The 19,612-nt window shown below is 35.7% G+C and overlaps 2 protein-coding genes across 3 annotated transcripts; one reads left to right on the top strand and one right to left on the bottom strand.

Annotated features, from left to right (window-relative positions):
- The first annotated feature begins 3,501 nt into the window (after positions 1-3,501).
- On the top strand, positions 3,502-5,334 carry LOC107653205 (glutathione S-transferase theta-1-like). Its single transcript, XM_016439875.1, has 5 exons — positions 3,502-3,681; positions 3,897-3,984; positions 4,060-4,210; positions 4,347-4,520; positions 4,662-5,334. The coding sequence occupies exons 1-5, from the start codon at positions 3,558-3,560 to the stop codon at positions 4,833-4,835; spliced, it is 711 nt and encodes a 236-aa protein (XP_016295361.1). The 5' UTR covers positions 3,502-3,557; the 3' UTR covers positions 4,836-5,334.
- A 1,041-nt stretch (positions 5,335-6,375) lies between these two features.
- On the bottom strand, positions 6,376-18,038 carry LOC107653192 (solute carrier family 2, facilitated glucose transporter member 11-like). Of its 2 annotated transcripts, none has more exons than XM_016439867.1 (13): positions 17,848-18,038; positions 16,862-16,960; positions 15,064-15,224; positions 14,792-14,916; positions 12,601-12,730; positions 12,276-12,424; positions 11,273-11,322; positions 10,710-10,847; positions 9,099-9,209; positions 8,630-8,731; positions 8,345-8,420; positions 7,440-7,567; positions 6,376-7,195 (listed from the first exon to the last, which is right to left on the bottom strand). In XM_016439867.1, the coding sequence occupies exons 1-13, from the start codon at positions 17,884-17,886 to the stop codon at positions 7,007-7,009; spliced, it is 1,497 nt and encodes a 498-aa protein (XP_016295353.1). In that variant the 5' UTR covers positions 17,887-18,038; the 3' UTR covers positions 6,376-7,006. The 2 variants fall into 2 exon arrangements, with proteins under 2 accessions (XP_016295353.1, XP_016295347.1); XM_016439861.1 differs by lacking the exon at positions 17,848-18,038 and adding an exon at positions 17,392-17,544.
- Positions 18,039-19,612: the final 1,574 nt, after the last annotated feature.

The raw sequence follows: 19,612 nt of genomic DNA, 5'->3' as shown, positions 1-19,612 counted from the left end.
ATTTCAATTTTTTCTTTCTCTTTGGAGTGTTACAAGAGAGTACATTATGTACATTATGTGGAAAATAATGTGTTTTTTTTACCTTAAACCGCATAAACACATTGCATTACACTAAATAAACAAAATAAACCTGTCACTTTAAAAATATGAAAATTCTGTCATAATTTACCCAGGTTGTTCTAAACCTGCATAAAGTTCTTTCTTCTGTTGAACACAAAAGAAGATACTTTGAAGAATGTGGGTAACTAAACAGCTGCTGCCTGGTCCTCAGTAACTTAAAAAAAAAAAAATACTATCAGAGTCATTGAGGACCAGAAACTCTTTGGTTACCCACGTTCTTCAAAGTATCTTTTATGTTCAACAAAAGAAAGAAATTATTACGGTTTGGAACAACTTGTGGGTTTGTAAACGATGACTAAATTTTCATTTTTGTTTTGGTGATTTGGTGAACTATCCCTTTAAGTCAGACAGTTCACCGTGAGCAACTCATCTGCAAACTGCACGTTCATCAATACTGGACAGACCCACTGAAAACTTTCCCATTCAGCCCTACATCTGGAGAGCCTTGTGTTCAAAGGGCAGATGTGAGCTCCAGATGTTTTAAAACTGCGCAGGTTTAGCGCATGCTGCGCTCGTTCTGGAGACTCCGTCGCTATGAAAACAGACGCCAAAATGCAATCATGCGCAAATGAGCTTCTCTAATACCTCGTATGAAATTGATTTCACTATAATTGCTATTAGTATTATAAACAGTGCAACAATGGCGGACTGATGACAGCTCACTCAGGGCGGGTCTAAGGTAAAACGCCAGTGTCAATCAACAATCGTGGGTGAGGCCTGGGTCTGTGTGACGTCACACAGACAGGCATCTGAGAATGGCTTGATATGAGAAAGGGGAAATGATTTAACGAGATTAAAAAAAAACACTGGGTGGATCTTTATCATTATATGGTGGTTGTGTACACACACTGCCAACACACATTTCAGTTCAAACAACTTGTAAAAGTGCACGTCGCGTCCGATGACACCTTTAAAGGGTTAGTTCACCCAAAAATGAAAATTAGCCCATAAATGACTCACCCTCAAGTCATCCTAGGTGTATATGACTCTTCTTTCAGATGAATCCAGTCAGAGTTATATTAAAAATTGTATTTGATCTTTCAAGCTGTTTAATGGCACTCAGCAGGTGTTGCATGCTTCAGTCCAAAAGAAGTTAAATAAAAAGCGCCCATCCATAAAAAAATGTCTCACACGACTCCGGGGTTGAACAAAGGCTTCGACAAAAACGCATCGATTCGCTACAGGAGGACTTTGTTCACCCCCCGGAGCTGTGCGAGACACTTTTTTATTAAGGATGGGCACTTTTTATTTAACTTCTTTTGGACTGATGTACTGCAACACCCGCTGAGTGGCATTAAACAGCTTGAAAGATCAAAGACCATTTTTAATATAACTCCGACTGGATTCGTCTGAAAGTAGTAGTATCTCAGAATCTGTTGGCGAAATAGGCTCACTAAAGTGCGCATTATTTTTTCACACATTTCCGAATGGATAGTCCCTACAGTAAGACAGCGATGGAACGGCGAGCGAATGATTTGAATTTATTTCAGACTATCCATTCGGAAATGTGTAAGAAAATAACACGTTAAGACGTTTCGTTTGATTTTTCAGCCCATGTGCATCAGGAGGGACCCAAACTGCTGAGCTGGAGGAGTCGAGTCCAGTCAGCGCTCTCGGACTCCTGAAGCTCACTCTGTTGTCTATCAAATAAGAGAGAAGTTCACAGCTAAACTATCTCCCTGTTCACTCTGTAACAGCTATTCACAATTAACATGACAAAATGTTTATGTAGTTTACCTTACGGGATCAATGACGCATCTGGCCGATATATGCAGTGTCATGTTTGATTAATATGTGGTTTAAACTGAAACATGTTGGCCTGGTTTCGCAGACAGGCTTTAGACTTAGCCAGGATTAGTTGAATTAGGACATCTATGTAATTTCTATAAACATAAACATGTGTGCATCTTGAGACAAAACAAAGGCACTGATATATTTTAAGATCAGTCAGTGCAAGTTCTTTCAGCTGAAACCGCTCAGACTTGCATTTTACTCTGGGACTAGGCTTAAGCCTTGTATTTGAAACCGGGGGTTTAAGTAGCCTTTGCATTTTTATTTATTTATTGTTTGTTTTGTTTTGTTGATGTCATTTTTGCTTTTTGAAATATGTACGCAAGGTTTTCTAAATGAATAAATGTAATGTTTTTGTGCATAGGGTTATAAATTCTCAAGGGAAGCAGAAAATGTAAAAAAGACTGTAAAGTGTCTTCTGTAGTGCAGAAAAGTGGTTCAGTGTTATGACATTTGGAATGAATAGACATTGTAAGATTTTCTACAAAAATTAATAAACATGGTTTTTACTGTCAGTCATGCAACCCAACATATGATGAAGAGCTTATTGCACATGTCAATCAAGACTTGATTACAGATATTCTTGCGCAAAAATATCAATACAAACAGCTACATTTAAGAATGTATTTATTTATAAAAGAATTGGCACATTATTTAATTGTATGCATTATATTTGTGAATTCATTGAGTGTATTGAGAGCAGAAGATATGAATTTGTGAGAAGTCGGTTCAGTTACAGTAACGGTTTTGTACTGATTTTTGGCAAAAACAAATGTCGTTGTATCTAGACTAAGTTAACTTTTCTGAAGTAACTTCTTGGTCTGACGTGCTGTTTTCTCATTTGCTACATGTATTCCGGATATGAAAGTCAATATTGCACAAATACAGATACAAACGATCCTGCTACATTTATGTGGAACTGGCACAGCTTTAGCAGGGTATTGAGTGGATAAAATATAGAAATCTTCTTCATTCCTCTAAAAACATAATAAATTCGAACTGTTCCCCCCTCAAAATTCACTCCCAGGAGTCAGTTTAGCTTTTCTGTTTTTTTTAATAATCCTACATTATATCATAGTCAGCTTCAGTCATGGTGTCCCATTCATCTCTCTCTCTCTCAAAGACACATGGTATGCAGGGCAACTGTGTCATACTAGCTGGGACATCCTGTAATTTGGTGGAATTGTAGACAATGTCCTTCATGGGACACTGTGGTCCTGTGTCAAACCCTAAGTAAACTCCCCACACACATACACACACACACCTACCTTAAATCATTTCACAAACTGTACATACTCACAGCTTTTTCCATATTGATGTTTCTGTTATCAGATCTGTTTCTGGCACATTGGATCAGTGGGTTACCCCATCCCAACTGAGCCAGGAGGCATTTATGTGAATTTGTTTGTTCTCCCTGTGTTCCCATGGCTTTCCTCCATGTACTCCGTGATTTGAAGACATCTGGGACGTCCTGTGATTTGGTCAATTTTAAGCATGTAACAAATGGGATGTGCTGGTCCTGTATCAAACCTGAAGTCACATCACAACCACACCTCCGGCCCGTCCCCTATTAAAGGGGCGAATCGACTGAGGCATCCCAAACAGGAATACTTCTTGTTTCTACAGGACTCACACTTAATTTGACTATGGCTGGCAGACAGGCAGTGAAAGCTTATTTAGATCTCGTGTCTCAGGCCTGCAGGGCTGTACTAATATTCCTCAAAGACAACAAAATACCACACACGGTGGAAAACATTGCCATACGAAAAGGTGAGCAACATTGTTGTGCGTGTGTTGTTCAGTGGAGGCTGTGAGAGCCGTTTTGAATGCATTTGTAAAGTCCAGATGATTTTAAATCCAGACCTATATAAAAGTTGTTCTGAAAATAATGTGTTAATATTTGTTGTCAGAACTCTTTATGAATTCAAACTTCATTTCATTTGTTGAACTTCACAACTTTAATGCTCTTGAACTTGAATCTCTAGCGCAGCAGAAAACACCTGAGTTCGCCAAACTCAACCCCATGCAAAAACTGCCAGTGTTAGAGGACAACGGATTTGTTCTCACTGAGAGGTAAGAAGAGAGAGTGTAGCTAGAAAAACAGATCAAATGTGTGATATTCTTCTAAGCTTTGGTTTTGTGTCACAGTGACGCCATATTGAAGTATCTGGCGACAGCCTATAATGTCCCTGATCACTGGTACCCCAAACTGCCAGAGAAGAGAGCCCGAGTGGATGAGTACACAGCGTGGAATCATGCCAACACGCGCACACACATTTCCTCCATCTTCCTGCACGAGGTAGGGTTTGACGTGGTTAGTTGACATGACATTTCAAGCAGCGATGTTGTTCTTCATCTATAACCGTTTTAAACCACATTTACCTGTTTTTGACCCTGATTTTGGCAGACTTCACAGGTTTTGTATTCCTGTACAGGTTTTACTGCCACGCATGGGACATCCAGCGAATCCAGAGAAACTTAAAAAGGTGCTGGCAGACCTGGATGGCACACTGGACAAGCTGGAAAACGTGTTTCTGAAGAACCAGGCCTTCCTGTGCGGTGACGACATCTCATTGGCTGACCTTTTAGCAGTTTGTGAGCTCATGCAGGTGAGAGCTTAGAGCTGCTAAACGTACTGTGAATGTTCCCACAGACCAGTTATAAAGAAGTCCTACCTGTCTTGAGATGTTTGGTGACGTCTAAGCTATAGGGCTGAAGAGCTTTAAAATACATTCTCTTGTCTCTTTCAGCCTCTGTGCAGTGGGAGGGACATTCTGAAGGACAGACCCAAACTGCTGAGCTGGAGGAGTCAAGTCCAGTCAGCGCTCTCGGATTCCTTTGATGAAGCTCACTCTGTTGTCTATCAAATAAGAGAGAAGTTCACAGCTAAACTGTCTCCCTGTTCAAAACAAGCCACTCTGTAAAGATATGTTTCACGGCTAGTCACAGAGTTTCTGCAGTTTACTTTATGGGATCAATGATGAATCTGTCTGACCAATGCAGTTTGCTCAGTTTACTCAATGTATTAACTTGTGGTTGTGCAATTTCTAATACAATGTATGTGCAACATACTAAGCCATTTTTTTTAGGAATTAATCGAATGGCTTACAATTATTTATGTCATACATTTTCAAAAGCAGTAAATATAAATGTAATTATTAATGACACAAAACTGTACAACCATATATAAAGAAAAGTGGTACAATGTTAAGACATTCGGGATCAATAGACTTTCCTAAAAATAAAACATATAGAGTAAATAAAAAACAGACTCAATTGTTGTTGTGGGTCTTTCAGTGACTGGAGTGATATAATATAAAATACTGTTAAAATATAATAGTGAAAATAAAGATGAATGAAGCATGCCTCGCACTCCATCCCAGTAGGTGGCGGAAGATGCACCTAAAGCTGGTTTGCCAACCTCCATTAAAGGTCAAAGAAGAAGAAAAAGTTAGCGATGCATATATATCGGTGCGTTCCAAACGGGATATATCGCCCTCCAAAGGGCACTTCGGAGTGAAAACAATCATGGCCGCCATATTGAAGGGTCGTTCCAAACCGAAGTGCTCAAAACTGGCCACTTCAAAGGGCCCTTCGGAATGAAGGATTTCGAAGGCTACTACTGATGGACACTTCGGGCTCCCATGATCCTTTGCGCAGATTCTTTGCATGATGACCCAAGTAGGTATAACTGCAGAACCGGAGATCTCCAAAATGGGGCGTGAACTCCAAAAGTGGGCAGAACCTCCAAAATGGGGCGGGGTCTCCTCGTGCAAAGACTTTCATCATTGGCTGTGGCTTCAGCCAATTGTTATTGACTTACATTTCAAAATAAAACTTTATAAATTAAACATTGTTTCTAGTTTATCTAAAATAAAATATGCTATATAAGTAAATATTCTCCGTGAGAGCAGAGCCCAAAGCTCGTGGCCAGTGGTGTTTCGGACTGGAGTTTGAACATCTGCTTAATGATATTAACGAGCTCTCCCGCGAGCCATCAGCGCAGGGGAAAGATTTTACTCTATCACTTAATTTGTTCTAAGCAGCGAGGGCGTCCCGGGGCTCGACATTCGCAGGGTAGGAGGGGGTAGATATAATTTATTCGTTGTTTGAATAACCGTTGAAATTAATTTATCGGCCTAATGTTTTTATTAAATTGTGATCACGTTAAATAGCCTACAGTTTCAGTCGTAGGCTATTAAAAACATTTCGTGACATAACACACATTATCTGGTACTTGTTTAAAAAGACGGGTTTATGATGTGCTTTGTTCACAGATTACACTGACATTATACTTTAAAGCCTTGCTCTGAAAAAAAAGTTTTCAAAATCTCCCCCCCCTCCCCCCCCCGCCCTGCTTTTTTCACAAATCGCACCCTGTACAGTATTTATTTATTTATTTATTTATTTATAGAAAACCTTTAAAATATGTTAAGGATGTTACGAATAAAAGATGCTGTGAAAAGAACTGTGAAAAACTACCATTGTACACTGAAAAAAAAATGTTTGTTGGCTTTAAAATGAAGTGAATTCAAGCTTGATTCACACAGTGGATTCGTGCTTGTAGTATCTGCAAACTTTGAGAATGTTAAGAATACAAAATATCTGACTGTGTGTGAAAGATACAAACAATTGTGTCTTGCAAACATTTCCTTTAAACTGTTGCTCACATTAAAATAAATTCAAGTATGATTAATTCTATGATTTCATGAGATGTTTCTTGCTTAAGATTATAATATGGATCCATTTTACAGAATTAAAGATAAAAAGTAATTACAGATACAAGTAGCCTAGTACACTGATTCAAAATAGTAGGCTACTTTGTAATATTTTTGCATAGTAGTTTTCATTTGTATACAACACATACAAGATGTAATACTAGGCTATTGAAAGTCCCTACCATCATGTGACTTTCCTTGATGTAAAAGGCGGTATTCATTTTGAAGGCACATGATGTAGTGCAGTGTCTGTGTCACAAATTTTACAGATATTTTCTGGATTTACATTTCCAGGTATTTTTAGCACATTCATACATAAGTACACAGACATAATAAAGCCCTTTAAAATACTGTGCTTTGTAAATGCATCATTTGTTTTACATCGGTGTGGACAGTAGATGGCCCTCGGTACCATTGGCAGCAATGAGCTTCTTTCTCGAGTGAAACTCACTCTGAATCTCTAGAAAGGTCTTGTTCTTGGTCTCAGGGACCACAAAGAAGATGTAAGTGGCCACCAAGCAACAGACAACGAGGAAAACAAGGAAGCAGTACTGCTTTAGTCCATTCTGAGAGAAATTGAGAAAGAGAAGTTTGTTAAAAAACAAAACATTTAAATTCCACTTTGTTTTAATAACTCTCATCAATAAGTAATTAACAAATATCATCATTGGATTGTTTTTTACAGAATCTGCACGGTAAATAAGGTCCATCTTGTAGAAATACAACTGCTTTGTGAAATTCTAAATACCGGTAATAAAAACTGACTAACCATATCTCTCAATCAAAGGGAAAGAACGGGCTCATATATACCACAATAAATGGAAAGATCATGCCAATGAAGAAGAAAGCGATCCAGTTGATAGATCCACCGATCATGTACGCAGCAGGCCGATCGGTTTGGGTAAACAGCTCTGTTGTTAAAATGTTTGTCACACCACCTACAGCACAAAGCACATTGATATTACTGATCAAACTATACCAGTGTGTACCAATATAACAATAGTGTGGATAGAGATGAGTTTTTATCAAAGGAATAGTTCACCCAAAGATGAAAATTTGCTCACCCTCAGGGCATCCAAAAATGTGTTTCTTCATCAGAACAGATTTGGAGAAATTTAGCATTACATCACTTGCTCACCAGTGTACCATCTACAGTGAATGGGTGCCGTCAGAATGAGAGTCCAAACAGCTGATAAAAACCTACAAGTAATCCACAACTGCTTGTTTTTTAAGAAACAACTCTATCATTAAGGCATTTTAATTGATTAAACTGCTTGATCTGTGCATATTTCTCTCCTGATTCATGTGACGTTTTCACTTGAAAAAGCAATACTATGGATACAGACTTTTATTACATTTTGAAGTTAAAAACTTCTTAATGATGGGTTTGTTTCTTACAAATGTGCAGCTTTTTGCTTCACACGATGTTAATTGATGGACTGGAGTGGTGTGGATTATAGTGGTTTTTATCAGCTGTTTGGACTCTCATTCTGACGGCACCCATTCACTGCAGAGCATCCACTGGTGAGCAACTGATGTAATGCTAAAATTCTCCACATCTGTTCCAATGAAGAAACAAACTCATCTTGGCTGGCCTGAGGGTGAGCACATTTTCAACCAATTTTCATTTTTGAGTGATCTATTCCTTTAATGGTAAAACATTCATGCACTGTAATCTTCCTTTGCTTTCTTTCTTTTTTTACTCATTCATTCACCTGGTCCAAGGCCAAAACTGAGAATGAAGGCAAAAACACAAATCATACTAAGGTAGGGAACCCAAGGGCTGGACTCCTGTGAGGAGAAACACCAAACAAACATCATTAAATCTGCATACATTCAAATGTTTGAAAATTAAGATCACAAACTGTAGGCCATGTTTCAACATAACCATATAAGTATGATTCTAGTTTATACAGCGACATATGATAATAGAATATTGGCACAGTGCACAAAATGAATATTGCGGGGGAAATAAAACAGCAGGTATTAGGTCACTAGACCTGAAAAGTGAGGGCGATGGTGAAACAGACACAGCACACGCTCATGAGAGAGTATCCACCTATAATCAGAGCTCTTCTTCCCAAAGATTCAATCAGAAGACCCTGGAACACACAACATCAGTTTGAATCAACTGTGAACTGACTCAGGCTGAATAATGACATTACTGTCTTCTGTAGAGCTGCCTACAGCTGAACTGAACTTGCTTCATAATTGATTAACTTTACACAGTTACAGGACTGAATCTGCATCAACACTGAACTGACTGAAGCTGAATAAAGTCACTTTTTGTCATTTGAATAATGTCACAGGCATTGGCATAACAACTTTATGCCAAATCTGCCCATAATCTATAGCTTACCAATTATAGTATTAACCTACGTTATAATATTTGCTTTATTTCTATGCTCCGTGTCATGCATTCTGAGATAAATTAATTTGTGCAGGTATAATGACAAATTCCAGACTTACACATGTCAGTGCGGTGATGCACTCACAAGCTCCAGTTCCCACTGTAGCGTATGGAATCTTGGCAGCTGGAATCCCAGCCTGGGTGAACATGTAGTCTGCATAGAAATAAATCTACTTTTCCACGACATTCTAATTTATTGAGATGCACCTGTAGATATGAAGAGTTTATTTGCAAAAACAGATAACTCCGATTTTTGTAATTTTCAAAAATCATGTTTTTTTGTTATGTTATCATGTTTTTATTGTGTTTTATTGTGTTAGTTAGCTGTGTTTTTTAGTTATTTTTTACCTAATCAAAATAACCCAACTGCAGTTTGATTGAGATTAATTGGAATGCACAATGAAAAAAATGTGATTTTTGAAAATTGTTAAAAACGGAGTTATCTGTTTTTGCAAATGAACTCTTCATATATTGGCATTGGTGTACATTAGATCAGAAATTTGTGTAACATTTGCACAGTGTCAATAAAACTTAACACAAAGACCATCATTGGACCGAATGGTTCTCTTTGCAAAACTGTAGGGTACCATGTCAAACCAAAAATTGTAATAAATAAATATATATAAATTTCTTTCTTTCTTTATTTCTTTCTTTCAATAGCTACTGGCTATAGATAGTAGGCTAACAAATAACAGTAACAAAAAATAAAAAGGGTGCGGACAACATGAACTGGAAATAATGACGAGTTTTCAGAAGTAGTCACTTTTTAGCAAAAACAATTGCAAACACGACGTTTTAAAACTTTTTCTTAGGTGCGGTCACATTAGCAACATTTCGGTGTAATATCTTCGGCAAAAAAAATATGTGCACGAATACACTTAAATCACTACATTTTACGGTACAGTTACAGTTTAGAACCTAGAACGTACGTACGTAACCTTGGTGACGCAAGAATGGGCGACGTAGTTGACACTGGTAACCCTTGTAGTGAACACTATGGAGGATAAAGTTACATCGAATAGAAAGTTAAACGTTCCCAGACTATCTACGAAGAAAATATGCGTAATATATTTAAATATTATGTATATCAGCCAAGTTGGGAACAGTTTAATCATACTGTGTGAGAATTAAACTTCGACGATGGTGGAAAAGCGCTTTGATATAAACTAAAGTTTAAATCTAATTTAAGCACCAAATTATAACAAACAATTTTCAGAAATGTACGTTTGGCCTATCCAATGGTTTGATGTTTTATTTAATGCAATGACATTCATTATCTGTTTGTTAGGACTAAAGTGTCTAAATAATGTTTGCGCCTACTGTACATGGTTCACCATTGGCTTTGCAGTTCTACAATGTTATCTCACATGACACTCCATAAAAGCTTTTAAGCATGTGTGCAAAATCACTTTCATGCCCATTATAGGAGCTCAAGTTAATGTCACAGCCACAAAGCTAAAATCTGAACGATTCCATGTTTTTTCTTTTTTCTTTAATAATCATTTTCTCTGAGAAAAGATCAGGTTTTAAACCACAGCAGGCCGATCACATCCCATTTTGAAGGGAGGGGGTGTTTTTTTGGTTTTAATAGTGCACACATCCGCAGTCAAGGATAATCCAAGCCACTGATGTGATGTTGTTGTTTCCTGCTGTCTGGGTGAGATACACACCGCATTAATGCCGTTGAGTTGCTGGGACGTGTGGATCACGACGAGGGTCAAGAGCTGCCAGCGAAGACTAGTGTCCGTAAAAAGCTCCCAGGGCTTTTTGGGTTTAATACCAACAGCGCTGACTCTCTCTCTCTCTATGTCCTCCTTTTCTCCGGACACTGAAGACTGGAGTAATGATGCTGAAAATTCAGCTTTGTGTCACGGGAATACATTACATTTCAAAATATATTCAAGTACAAAACAGTTATTTTAAATTGTAATAATATTTTACAATGTAATTTTGATCAAATAAATGGAGTCTGGGTGAGCATATGAGACATATGAGAAAATTCAAAATTCTTGCTAACCCCAAATGTTTGAAGGATAGTGTATTTTAACTGACCTATAAATTTATTATTATTATTTTATATTTATATTTTATAAAATAAAATAAAATAAAATAAAATAATAAAATAAAATAAAACGACGAGGGTCAAGAGCTGCCAGCGAAGACTAGTGTCCGTAAAAAGCTCCCAGGGCTTTTTGGGTTTAATACCAACAGCGCTGACTCTCTCTCTCTCTATGTCCTCCTTTTCTCCGTGGTACTTATCCGGGCCATGGAACCACATTAGAGCTGAAAGAAAGTGGCAAAGGGCATAACATTCCTTTACTCACGAGATTCTCTTCTCCTCGCTTCTGTTGTTGGTTACGGCTCAACGGGTTGGATTTAGCTCCCTACAGGGTGCTCACATCATGACATCCGTTCAAGTGTGATCATTTCAATGAGATTTTACACTTCAGTCTTTAAACATTCTGATTTTGTGGTTATATGCAGCTGAGATGACAACACCATCTTTCTTTCAATGGAATCATGAGTTTAAATGTGACTCGTGACCTTATACTTGCTAGAAAAACAAGCAGGAAACAATTAACTTTTTTTGTAATTTTCATGGAGGTTTGTTTACCTGGGTTGTTGATTAATTATTTTATCTTCATCGATTTATTTATTAAAATATAAATAAATTTTTTTGTTCAATTTCTGAATTATCACATGAAGCATATTGGAAAAGTTTGTAGAAACTGTGCAGAAATTTCACATGGACAGTTGATATTTGAATCTGCTGTTTTCCGTAGACTATTAAATTCATCACATAACTTTAACAGTAAAATTAAAGGGGTCCTATTATGCTCTTTTACAAAGTCTTGATTTTTTAAATTAAATTAAATTAAATTAAATTAAATTAAATTAAATTAAATTAAATTAAATTAAATTAAATTAAATTAAATTAAATTAAATTAAATTAAATTAAATTAAATTAAATTAAATTAAATTAAATTAAATTAAATTAAATTAAATTAAATTAAATTAAATTAAATTAAATTAAATTAAATTAAATTAAATTAAATTAAATTAAATTAAATTACATTTTAAGGACAGCAGAGAGACAAATAGGATTCAGGACATTCAAACTCTAAGTTTTATCATTACCTTTAAAAATGGGTATTATCCAACCACATCCCACTAGCCTTACAACAAATAATTTCTTTAACAATATTGTGCAACATAGTTATAAAACCATCCTGTACCCTTTTTGCAGGCGTCGTCATCTCCGCGGTCGATGAGCAGGTAGCGAGGGCTCTCGGGGAACCAGGGAAAAGTCAGCAGCTGCATTATGGCTGGAATACAGACGGTGGACAAGAGGATGGGCCAGTACTCCTCCTTACCTAACAACTCACTGACACACACACAAAACATGAGTCTTAACATCTTTATTGACATCTTTATAATTGTCATCAGACATGCCATAAGAGGAATCTATTTTATTCTACAAGCTTTTCACTGTGTTGAGCTTGAACAAGTTTGGTCCCTCCTCATATTCTTTATATGGAGAATGACTGCCTTTTTTCTTACTTGAGGCCAATCACTTGTCCTGTGAGGATCCCTCCGGTGATGAAAATGGAAGTTCCCATCGCCATGGCACCACGCAGAGCTCTAGGTGCGATCTCACCAATATACAGGGGCTGCACACATATTGCGATACCTGTCATTAGAAATAAGATGTCAGTTATGGGATCACAAACATACACTCATAATGTGTGTAACAATTCAGAAGGCTTCTCATTTATGTTTGCTCATTTAGCAGATACATACAACTGAGGAAAAGCACATGCAATTTATCATAAAGGCACCAACAAATTCTATCCATTACAGAAATTCAAAAACGCAGTAACTACCATGAAACTACTTTACATTTATTTGTTTTTTTGCTTTTGTGGGAATGTTTTCTTTACTTCACTGATTATCCAAAAAATTATTTAAAAAAAAATTATAATTAAGACTAAATTTTATATTTAAAAAAAAATATTTTAAGGTTTAACAGAGTGAAGCAAGATTGTGCATTGATAATATTAGAAAAAATGTAACAAATTCAAAAATTCAGTATTTGTTAGCATGGTAAATTATTAGTTTAAATATATGTGCTTTTTGTACCTTTGTTTTAGATGTTTATATATATTGACCTTATTTTTATTCCTTTTTATACCTCAAGAGTAGTTTTATACCTTGCTGTATTATGTTTAATATCACTACCATTCAAAAGTTTGGGGTTGGTCATTTCTTTACAACTTTTTGAAAGAAGTCTGTTACATTCAACAAGGCTGCATTTATTTGGTTAAAATACAGTAAAACTGTAATATTGTGAAATAGTATTACAATTTCAAATAGCTGTCTTCTATTTTAATGCGTTTTTCCTGTGATGCAAAGCTGAATTTTCAGCATCATTACTCCAGTCTTCAGTCACATGATCCTTCAGAAATCATTCTAATATATCATATATGCTAACTTGCTGCTCAAGAAACATTTCTTATTATTCATTATTATTAATGCTGAAGACAGTTGAAGACAGTGCTTTTATTGTGGAAACTGTGATGCATTTTTTTTTCAGGATTCTTTGAATAGAATAGTGAGTAGAAAGTTCAAATCTGAAACAGAATAATAGAATAATTCTATAACATTACAGACTAACTAAAGTTGAAAAAGTGAAAAAGCATAATAGGACCCATTTAAAATAGCCTTAATGCATAAATTTGTATGTTTCCAACTCGATTTAGTTTGTGTACTTATTTAGTAAGATTTTCTTTAAAATAAATTGATATTTTTTACTCGGCAAGGATGCATTAAATGAATCAAGTGACAGGAAAGACATTTATAGTGTTACAAAAGATTACATCTCGTATATGATGTTCTTTTGAACTTCATGTTTCACGAAATATTAAATATAGGCATTTTTAACATAGATTGTAGTAAGACATTAATGCTGGTTTTCATGGGCGTCGCTAGGCCATTTTTGGGGGGCTATAGCCCCCCTAAAATGACTACTCAGCCCCCCTAAAATTTTGCAATTAGTTCCATAAACTGTACACCAATTCGTGATCGCCTCAGTCCCCTTTAAATTTCATATGAAAATGGCGGCAGACTCTTTCAGCGCGTTCTTTTTCAATCCGCAGACTGCAGCAGCGCAGAGCGAGAAACAGAGGACAAGGTGTGTGTTTATCTAGATTACATTCAACAAGGCTGCATTTATTTGGTTAAAATACAGTAAAACTGTAATATTGTGAAATAGTATTACAATTTCAAATAGCTGTCTTCTATTTTAATGCGTTTTTCCTGTGATGCAAAGCTGAATTTTCAGCATCATTACTCCAGTCTTCAGTCACATGATCCTTCAGAAATCATTCTAATATATCATATATGCTAACTTGCTGCTCAAGAAACATTTCTTATTATTCATTATTATTAATGCTGAAGACAGTTGAAGACAGTGCTTTTATTGTGGAAACTGTGATGCATTTTTTTTTCAGGATTCTTTGAATAGAATAGTGAGTAGAAAGTTCAAATCTGAAACAGAATAATAGAATAATTCTATTAATATAATAGAAAAAATTAAATCACTTTAAAGCATTCTTGCTGAATAAAATGAACTAATTTCTTACAAAAAAAAAAAAATCTTACTGACCCCAAACTTTTGAATATTTCTGCAATGTTTATTGAATACTAATACAAAACTGATCAACCATCACTACTTTATGTGCTTGAAAACTACCTGCGTTTACTCCCGTCAGGAAGCGTCCAACGATTAAAAGCTCAAAAGTGCTGGAGGGATAACTCAAGCCCATGAAGAAAGCAGCCAACAGAGCAAAGGCGTTGTTGAACAGTAGTGTCCCTTTCCTGAACAAAAAAAAAAGAATTAGAAATTCATTTAAACAGGGCTGTAACGTCCCTAAAAACTTCCCATTTGACCCCTCCCACCCAGTCTTGCACATTTGCTCACGTCATTCAAATATGTTCTGTACAATATTTTTGGCTGGAATTCACCTTCCAAATCTAATGGCCAGAGTTCCCCCCACAGACGCTCCCACAAGTCCACCGAGAGTGAATACGGACACTATGGTGGACCAGAGGAGTGTGAGCACCTGGGTGGAGATTTCAGTGTTGTAGCGCTCAGTCCATGTCTGATTAATGAAGTTCTGTACAGCCTGAGAGGAAACACACAAGACAATAAATACTGCCTGGCATTAAAGGAACGGGCGCTTTAACTTGATGAACAATTGGAACATTAACAAAAATAGAACACTGAGACACAAATTATCTTCTTTTACATTCCACAGAAGTAAACAATTCTTAGTAGGTCAGTTACTAATCTAAGATAAAGCATGAAGATTGAGAAACATGGTTAACCTAGGTTAACAAATAAGGCAAAACAGACACTACCAGACAAACCAGTGTGTTTTTTTCATGCACTGGTCAGTTTTAAGATTTTGGCCTGTTGTTTTGCATGCATAATGTTGACTACTGGAAAGAAAACATCCAAAATACACATTTAGTGTTTGTCTTATCTATTTGCATCTGTAGACAGACTTTAAAGTATTAACATTTCAGACAAATTGTGATGCAAAACAATTGTCTTAATGTATTAGTGATACCTCTTACAGTAGTTAAAATTAGTCTTGCCTGTATACACAAAAAAAAAAAAAAATCCAAATGTGACCCTGGACCACAAAACCCTGGTCTTAAGTCGCTGGGGTATATTTGTAGCAATAGCCAAAAATACATTGTATGGGTCAAAATAATAGATTTTTCTTTTATGCCAAAAATCTAGAATAGCGTTAGTTCTGGCAGGTCACGTTAGTCAAGCTCGCATCAGCTGACTCTCAGCTGATCCCCAGCAACCTATGGGAATACGACACCTATCTAAGCATTCATATATAAGGTCCCCCCATTGCTCAATAGCTAATTACCCTCCTCCATCCCCAGCTCCTCCTCTGTCAGTCAGGATTCAGCCTTTTGATTCTCCTTTGAATCAGACTAATTCTAAAATGTGTACATGACATTATTGAACTTTAACGATATCTGCACTACATTTATGTTGGTTCTGTTCTGTTTACCCTGGGGGGTTATCGCTGCTCTCCCTGCTCTCATCCATGCTAGGCTGCATGGATGCGCAGGGAGTTCTTGCCCAGAACAGAACCATACCGCCAATCCAAACTGTATGCAAATTGTCAATCATCTTTGACGATAGTGGTCCTGACAGAAATCATTAGGATATTAAGTAAAGATCATGTTCCATGAAGATATTTTGTAAATTTCCTACCGTAAATATATTAAAACTTAATTTTTGATTAGTAATATGCATTGCTAAGAACTTCATTTGAACAACTTTAAAGGCGATTTTCTCAATATTTAGATTTTTTTGCACCCTCAGATTCCTGATATTCAAATAGTTGTATCTCGGCCAAATATTGTCCTATCCTAACAAAGCTTATTTATTCAGCTTTCAGATGATGTATAAATCTCAATTTCGAAAAATTGACACTTAAGACTGCTTTTGTGGTCCAGGGTCACAGATGTGGTTTTTGGATTCAGTACTTTTTGTCACATTCAAAATTAAAAAATGTGCAAGGAACCAGAATCCAAATCCATGTGATATATTTACTACAAATTTCATGTGACTTTTAGTCTGATGAGCTACTGCAATAATAACTCATGCATCACACACATGCATGCTGTACTGAACTCCATGTGACTAATGCATGTTCCATAAAGTCTGCTGTAGATGTAAACACAAGCGGGCTTAAGTGATGAGAATAATCACGTTAATGCACAAAGTTCTTACCTTGGTAGGTGCGTTTATGATAGATATATTGTACCCATATTGAAACGTTCCACCGATGCCAGCTGCCCAGACAGCCAGAAGAAGAGACTTACTGGGAACCTGCAGTTAACAGAGTACAAAAGGCATGTTCGAAAGTGATTCTGATTTCAGCTCATCGTTAACAGCTAATATTTAGAGTATCTAAGAGTAGAGTATTAAAAGGAGGGTAACAACAGAACGGTGAAGAGTTGTGAAAATATGTAATATACATGCAAATATAAAGTACAAAAAATAATGTATGCAAGACTTCGAAAATAGAGCATGAATATTACAGTCAACTTCATGTTCTATCCATCACTGTTCATTATTGCTATGCTGAAGAGTACATTATAACCTACTAGTAATAAATATTTTAATTTAAAAAAAAAAGTTAAATATATTTGAAAAAAGAATAAAAATCAATTAAATAATTTGGTAACAATAATAATAATTAATAGTATTTTTAAAAATATATTTAATTAAAAATAATAATTTATTTTATTTTATCATACCTTTATTTGTTGAGCTGGTTCTTTGAAGTCTTTAAGTAAAGGTTGATATTCCTTAAGCTCTCCACTGTCTTTGCCCATTTTTGAAACTCGTTGAAAATATTTGAACATTTTTACTTAATATTCCAAACGCCTCTTAATCACGGATTCAGACTGTCTCTGAAATGCAAACTCATCCTAGGACAGAACTGCTCTTAGTGCTCTAGATAAGGTGCATAACAGATATACCAGCTGAAATACAATCATGCTGGTGTTCATAGCATGAGCAGTGAAAACTGCATGGGTTCAGAGTTAATTCAGGATGAAATTCCCTTTAGAGAAGCTCTGTAGGGTGTCTTTAGGAAATGTTTGTCTTTTAACACATACATGTCAATTGCTTTTCCATGTTCAGTCCTGTGGATAATGCTGTGGACAGCCTTTGTTGTGGACCGTAAATTCAAAAGTCAAATGAAAGCTTACCTTTCTTCTCAAAGTCGGAGACTCTTCTTGGCCATTCATTTTAAGTTAATTCATTTAGAGCAACATTTAAAGTTCCGAGTGATAACTGAGTTATTCCATCGTGCTTTCTAGGTCTCACTACAAAGATTAACTTTGAAGGGCGGTAGGTCTGTGTGCAGTCATTAGTGTAATCATAAGCTCCAGTTGACCACCACTTTACAGTTACCTTAGGCACAAATTCTGAATTGTGCATATAAAATGTTGTGATTACGGCTGAATTGTCCTCTAACAGTTATTTATAATGATGACTAATGAAATACTTAATGCTAGTTGGCTGTTCTTTGTGAGTAGAAATATTTATTCAGCTATATCAAGCATTGTGTTGTTTGGCCTTTGATCACAAAGAGCACATTGTTGCTGTTTCAGTCATGTGACCTGCAGAGCCCATAAGCCTCTTTCTGGTTCATAGGAAACTCGACCAGTTTGGAAGTCTCTGACCACACCAGTATCATCATTTTATGAAAAAAAAATGCACATTTAAAGTCTAAAGTATGGTGAACGGTAGGCTTCTGCTATATCGATGATTATCTCAAATGCTTGAGACAGAAGGAAATCTTGTGTTGCTTCACCAAACTCAGATGTTCTGTAATGCCTAACCACTGGCCTAGTTTAGATATGAACTGTTCAGTGAGAGTAGCCATGCCTTCATTGACCACAAGAGGGCAGATCTTCAAAGAGAAATGAGTCTAGAAAACAACATTTTAGTATTAACTTAAAAAAAAAAACTTAATTATTAGCCATAATAGTTTCAAGCAGCATTGACAGGAAAATACTACTACTACAAATAATCATAATATAACATAATATAATATAATATAATATAATATAATTATTTGTATTACTAACTATACAAACAAGCAAATTATACAATTATGTTAATTAAAGTAAGTTAAATTAGTTAAGGGGGTTAATTAAGATATATTGCAATATATTAATCTAGAGAGTTAGTTCAATGCTTAACTCCACTTTGCTTTAAGGATTGACGTAAAATTGTCAAGACATTGTTAAATGCAGTTTTACTTGGTACTAGTACACTCTAAAAAATGCTGGGTTAAATATAACCCAGCGCTGGGTTATATTTAACCCAGCATTTTTTAGAGTGTATGGACATAACTGAATTCAATGATGAACTGTCTTTAACTGAAAAATTTATGTTTACTATTGTCATTTTGCATTATTGACACTATTTTCCTAATTAATGCTGTTCAGTTGCTTTGACACATCTGTATTGTTAAAAGCGCTATATAAATAAAGGTGACTTGACTTGACTTGACATAAATGGCCTATATTTAAAAACTTAAATTACAATGCACAACATATTGCACCGTGCAGATATGGGAGTTTTTGTTTATTTTGATTTGTTTTGGTTTTATTTTTAAGTTATTACGGTAATTCTTCCTGAACAGAAGGCACATGATTACAATTTTACCGCGACATTTATATATATTTTGTCCCTAAACACATTTTTCCCATTCAGAGCATAATTTCTTTAGCTTAATTTGAATATTACACTATTTTCCACGGCCTTAAAGAATTTTGATTCTTTCATTTCTATTAAATTAAATTGATTATTTAATTTCTCATTTCTAAAAAAATAAATAATTGATGGAATAGACAAGTTATTTGACTTATTTTTGATGTAAGATTAAGATGTTCCTATTCGATTATTATTAACCTATGCATAAACTGATGTATATCTGTACAAATGTAAATAATTTGGATTTTA

This window comes from Sinocyclocheilus anshuiensis, unplaced genomic scaffold (genome assembly GCF_001515605.1).
Source record: "Sinocyclocheilus anshuiensis isolate Anshui unplaced genomic scaffold, SAMN03320099.WGS_v1.1 scaffold117, whole genome shotgun sequence".
Lineage (NCBI taxonomy): Eukaryota > Metazoa > Chordata > Actinopteri > Cypriniformes > Cyprinidae > Sinocyclocheilus > Sinocyclocheilus anshuiensis.
Note: the sequence above shows the minus strand (reverse complement) of the source record. Positions and strands in the feature narration are given on the sequence as shown.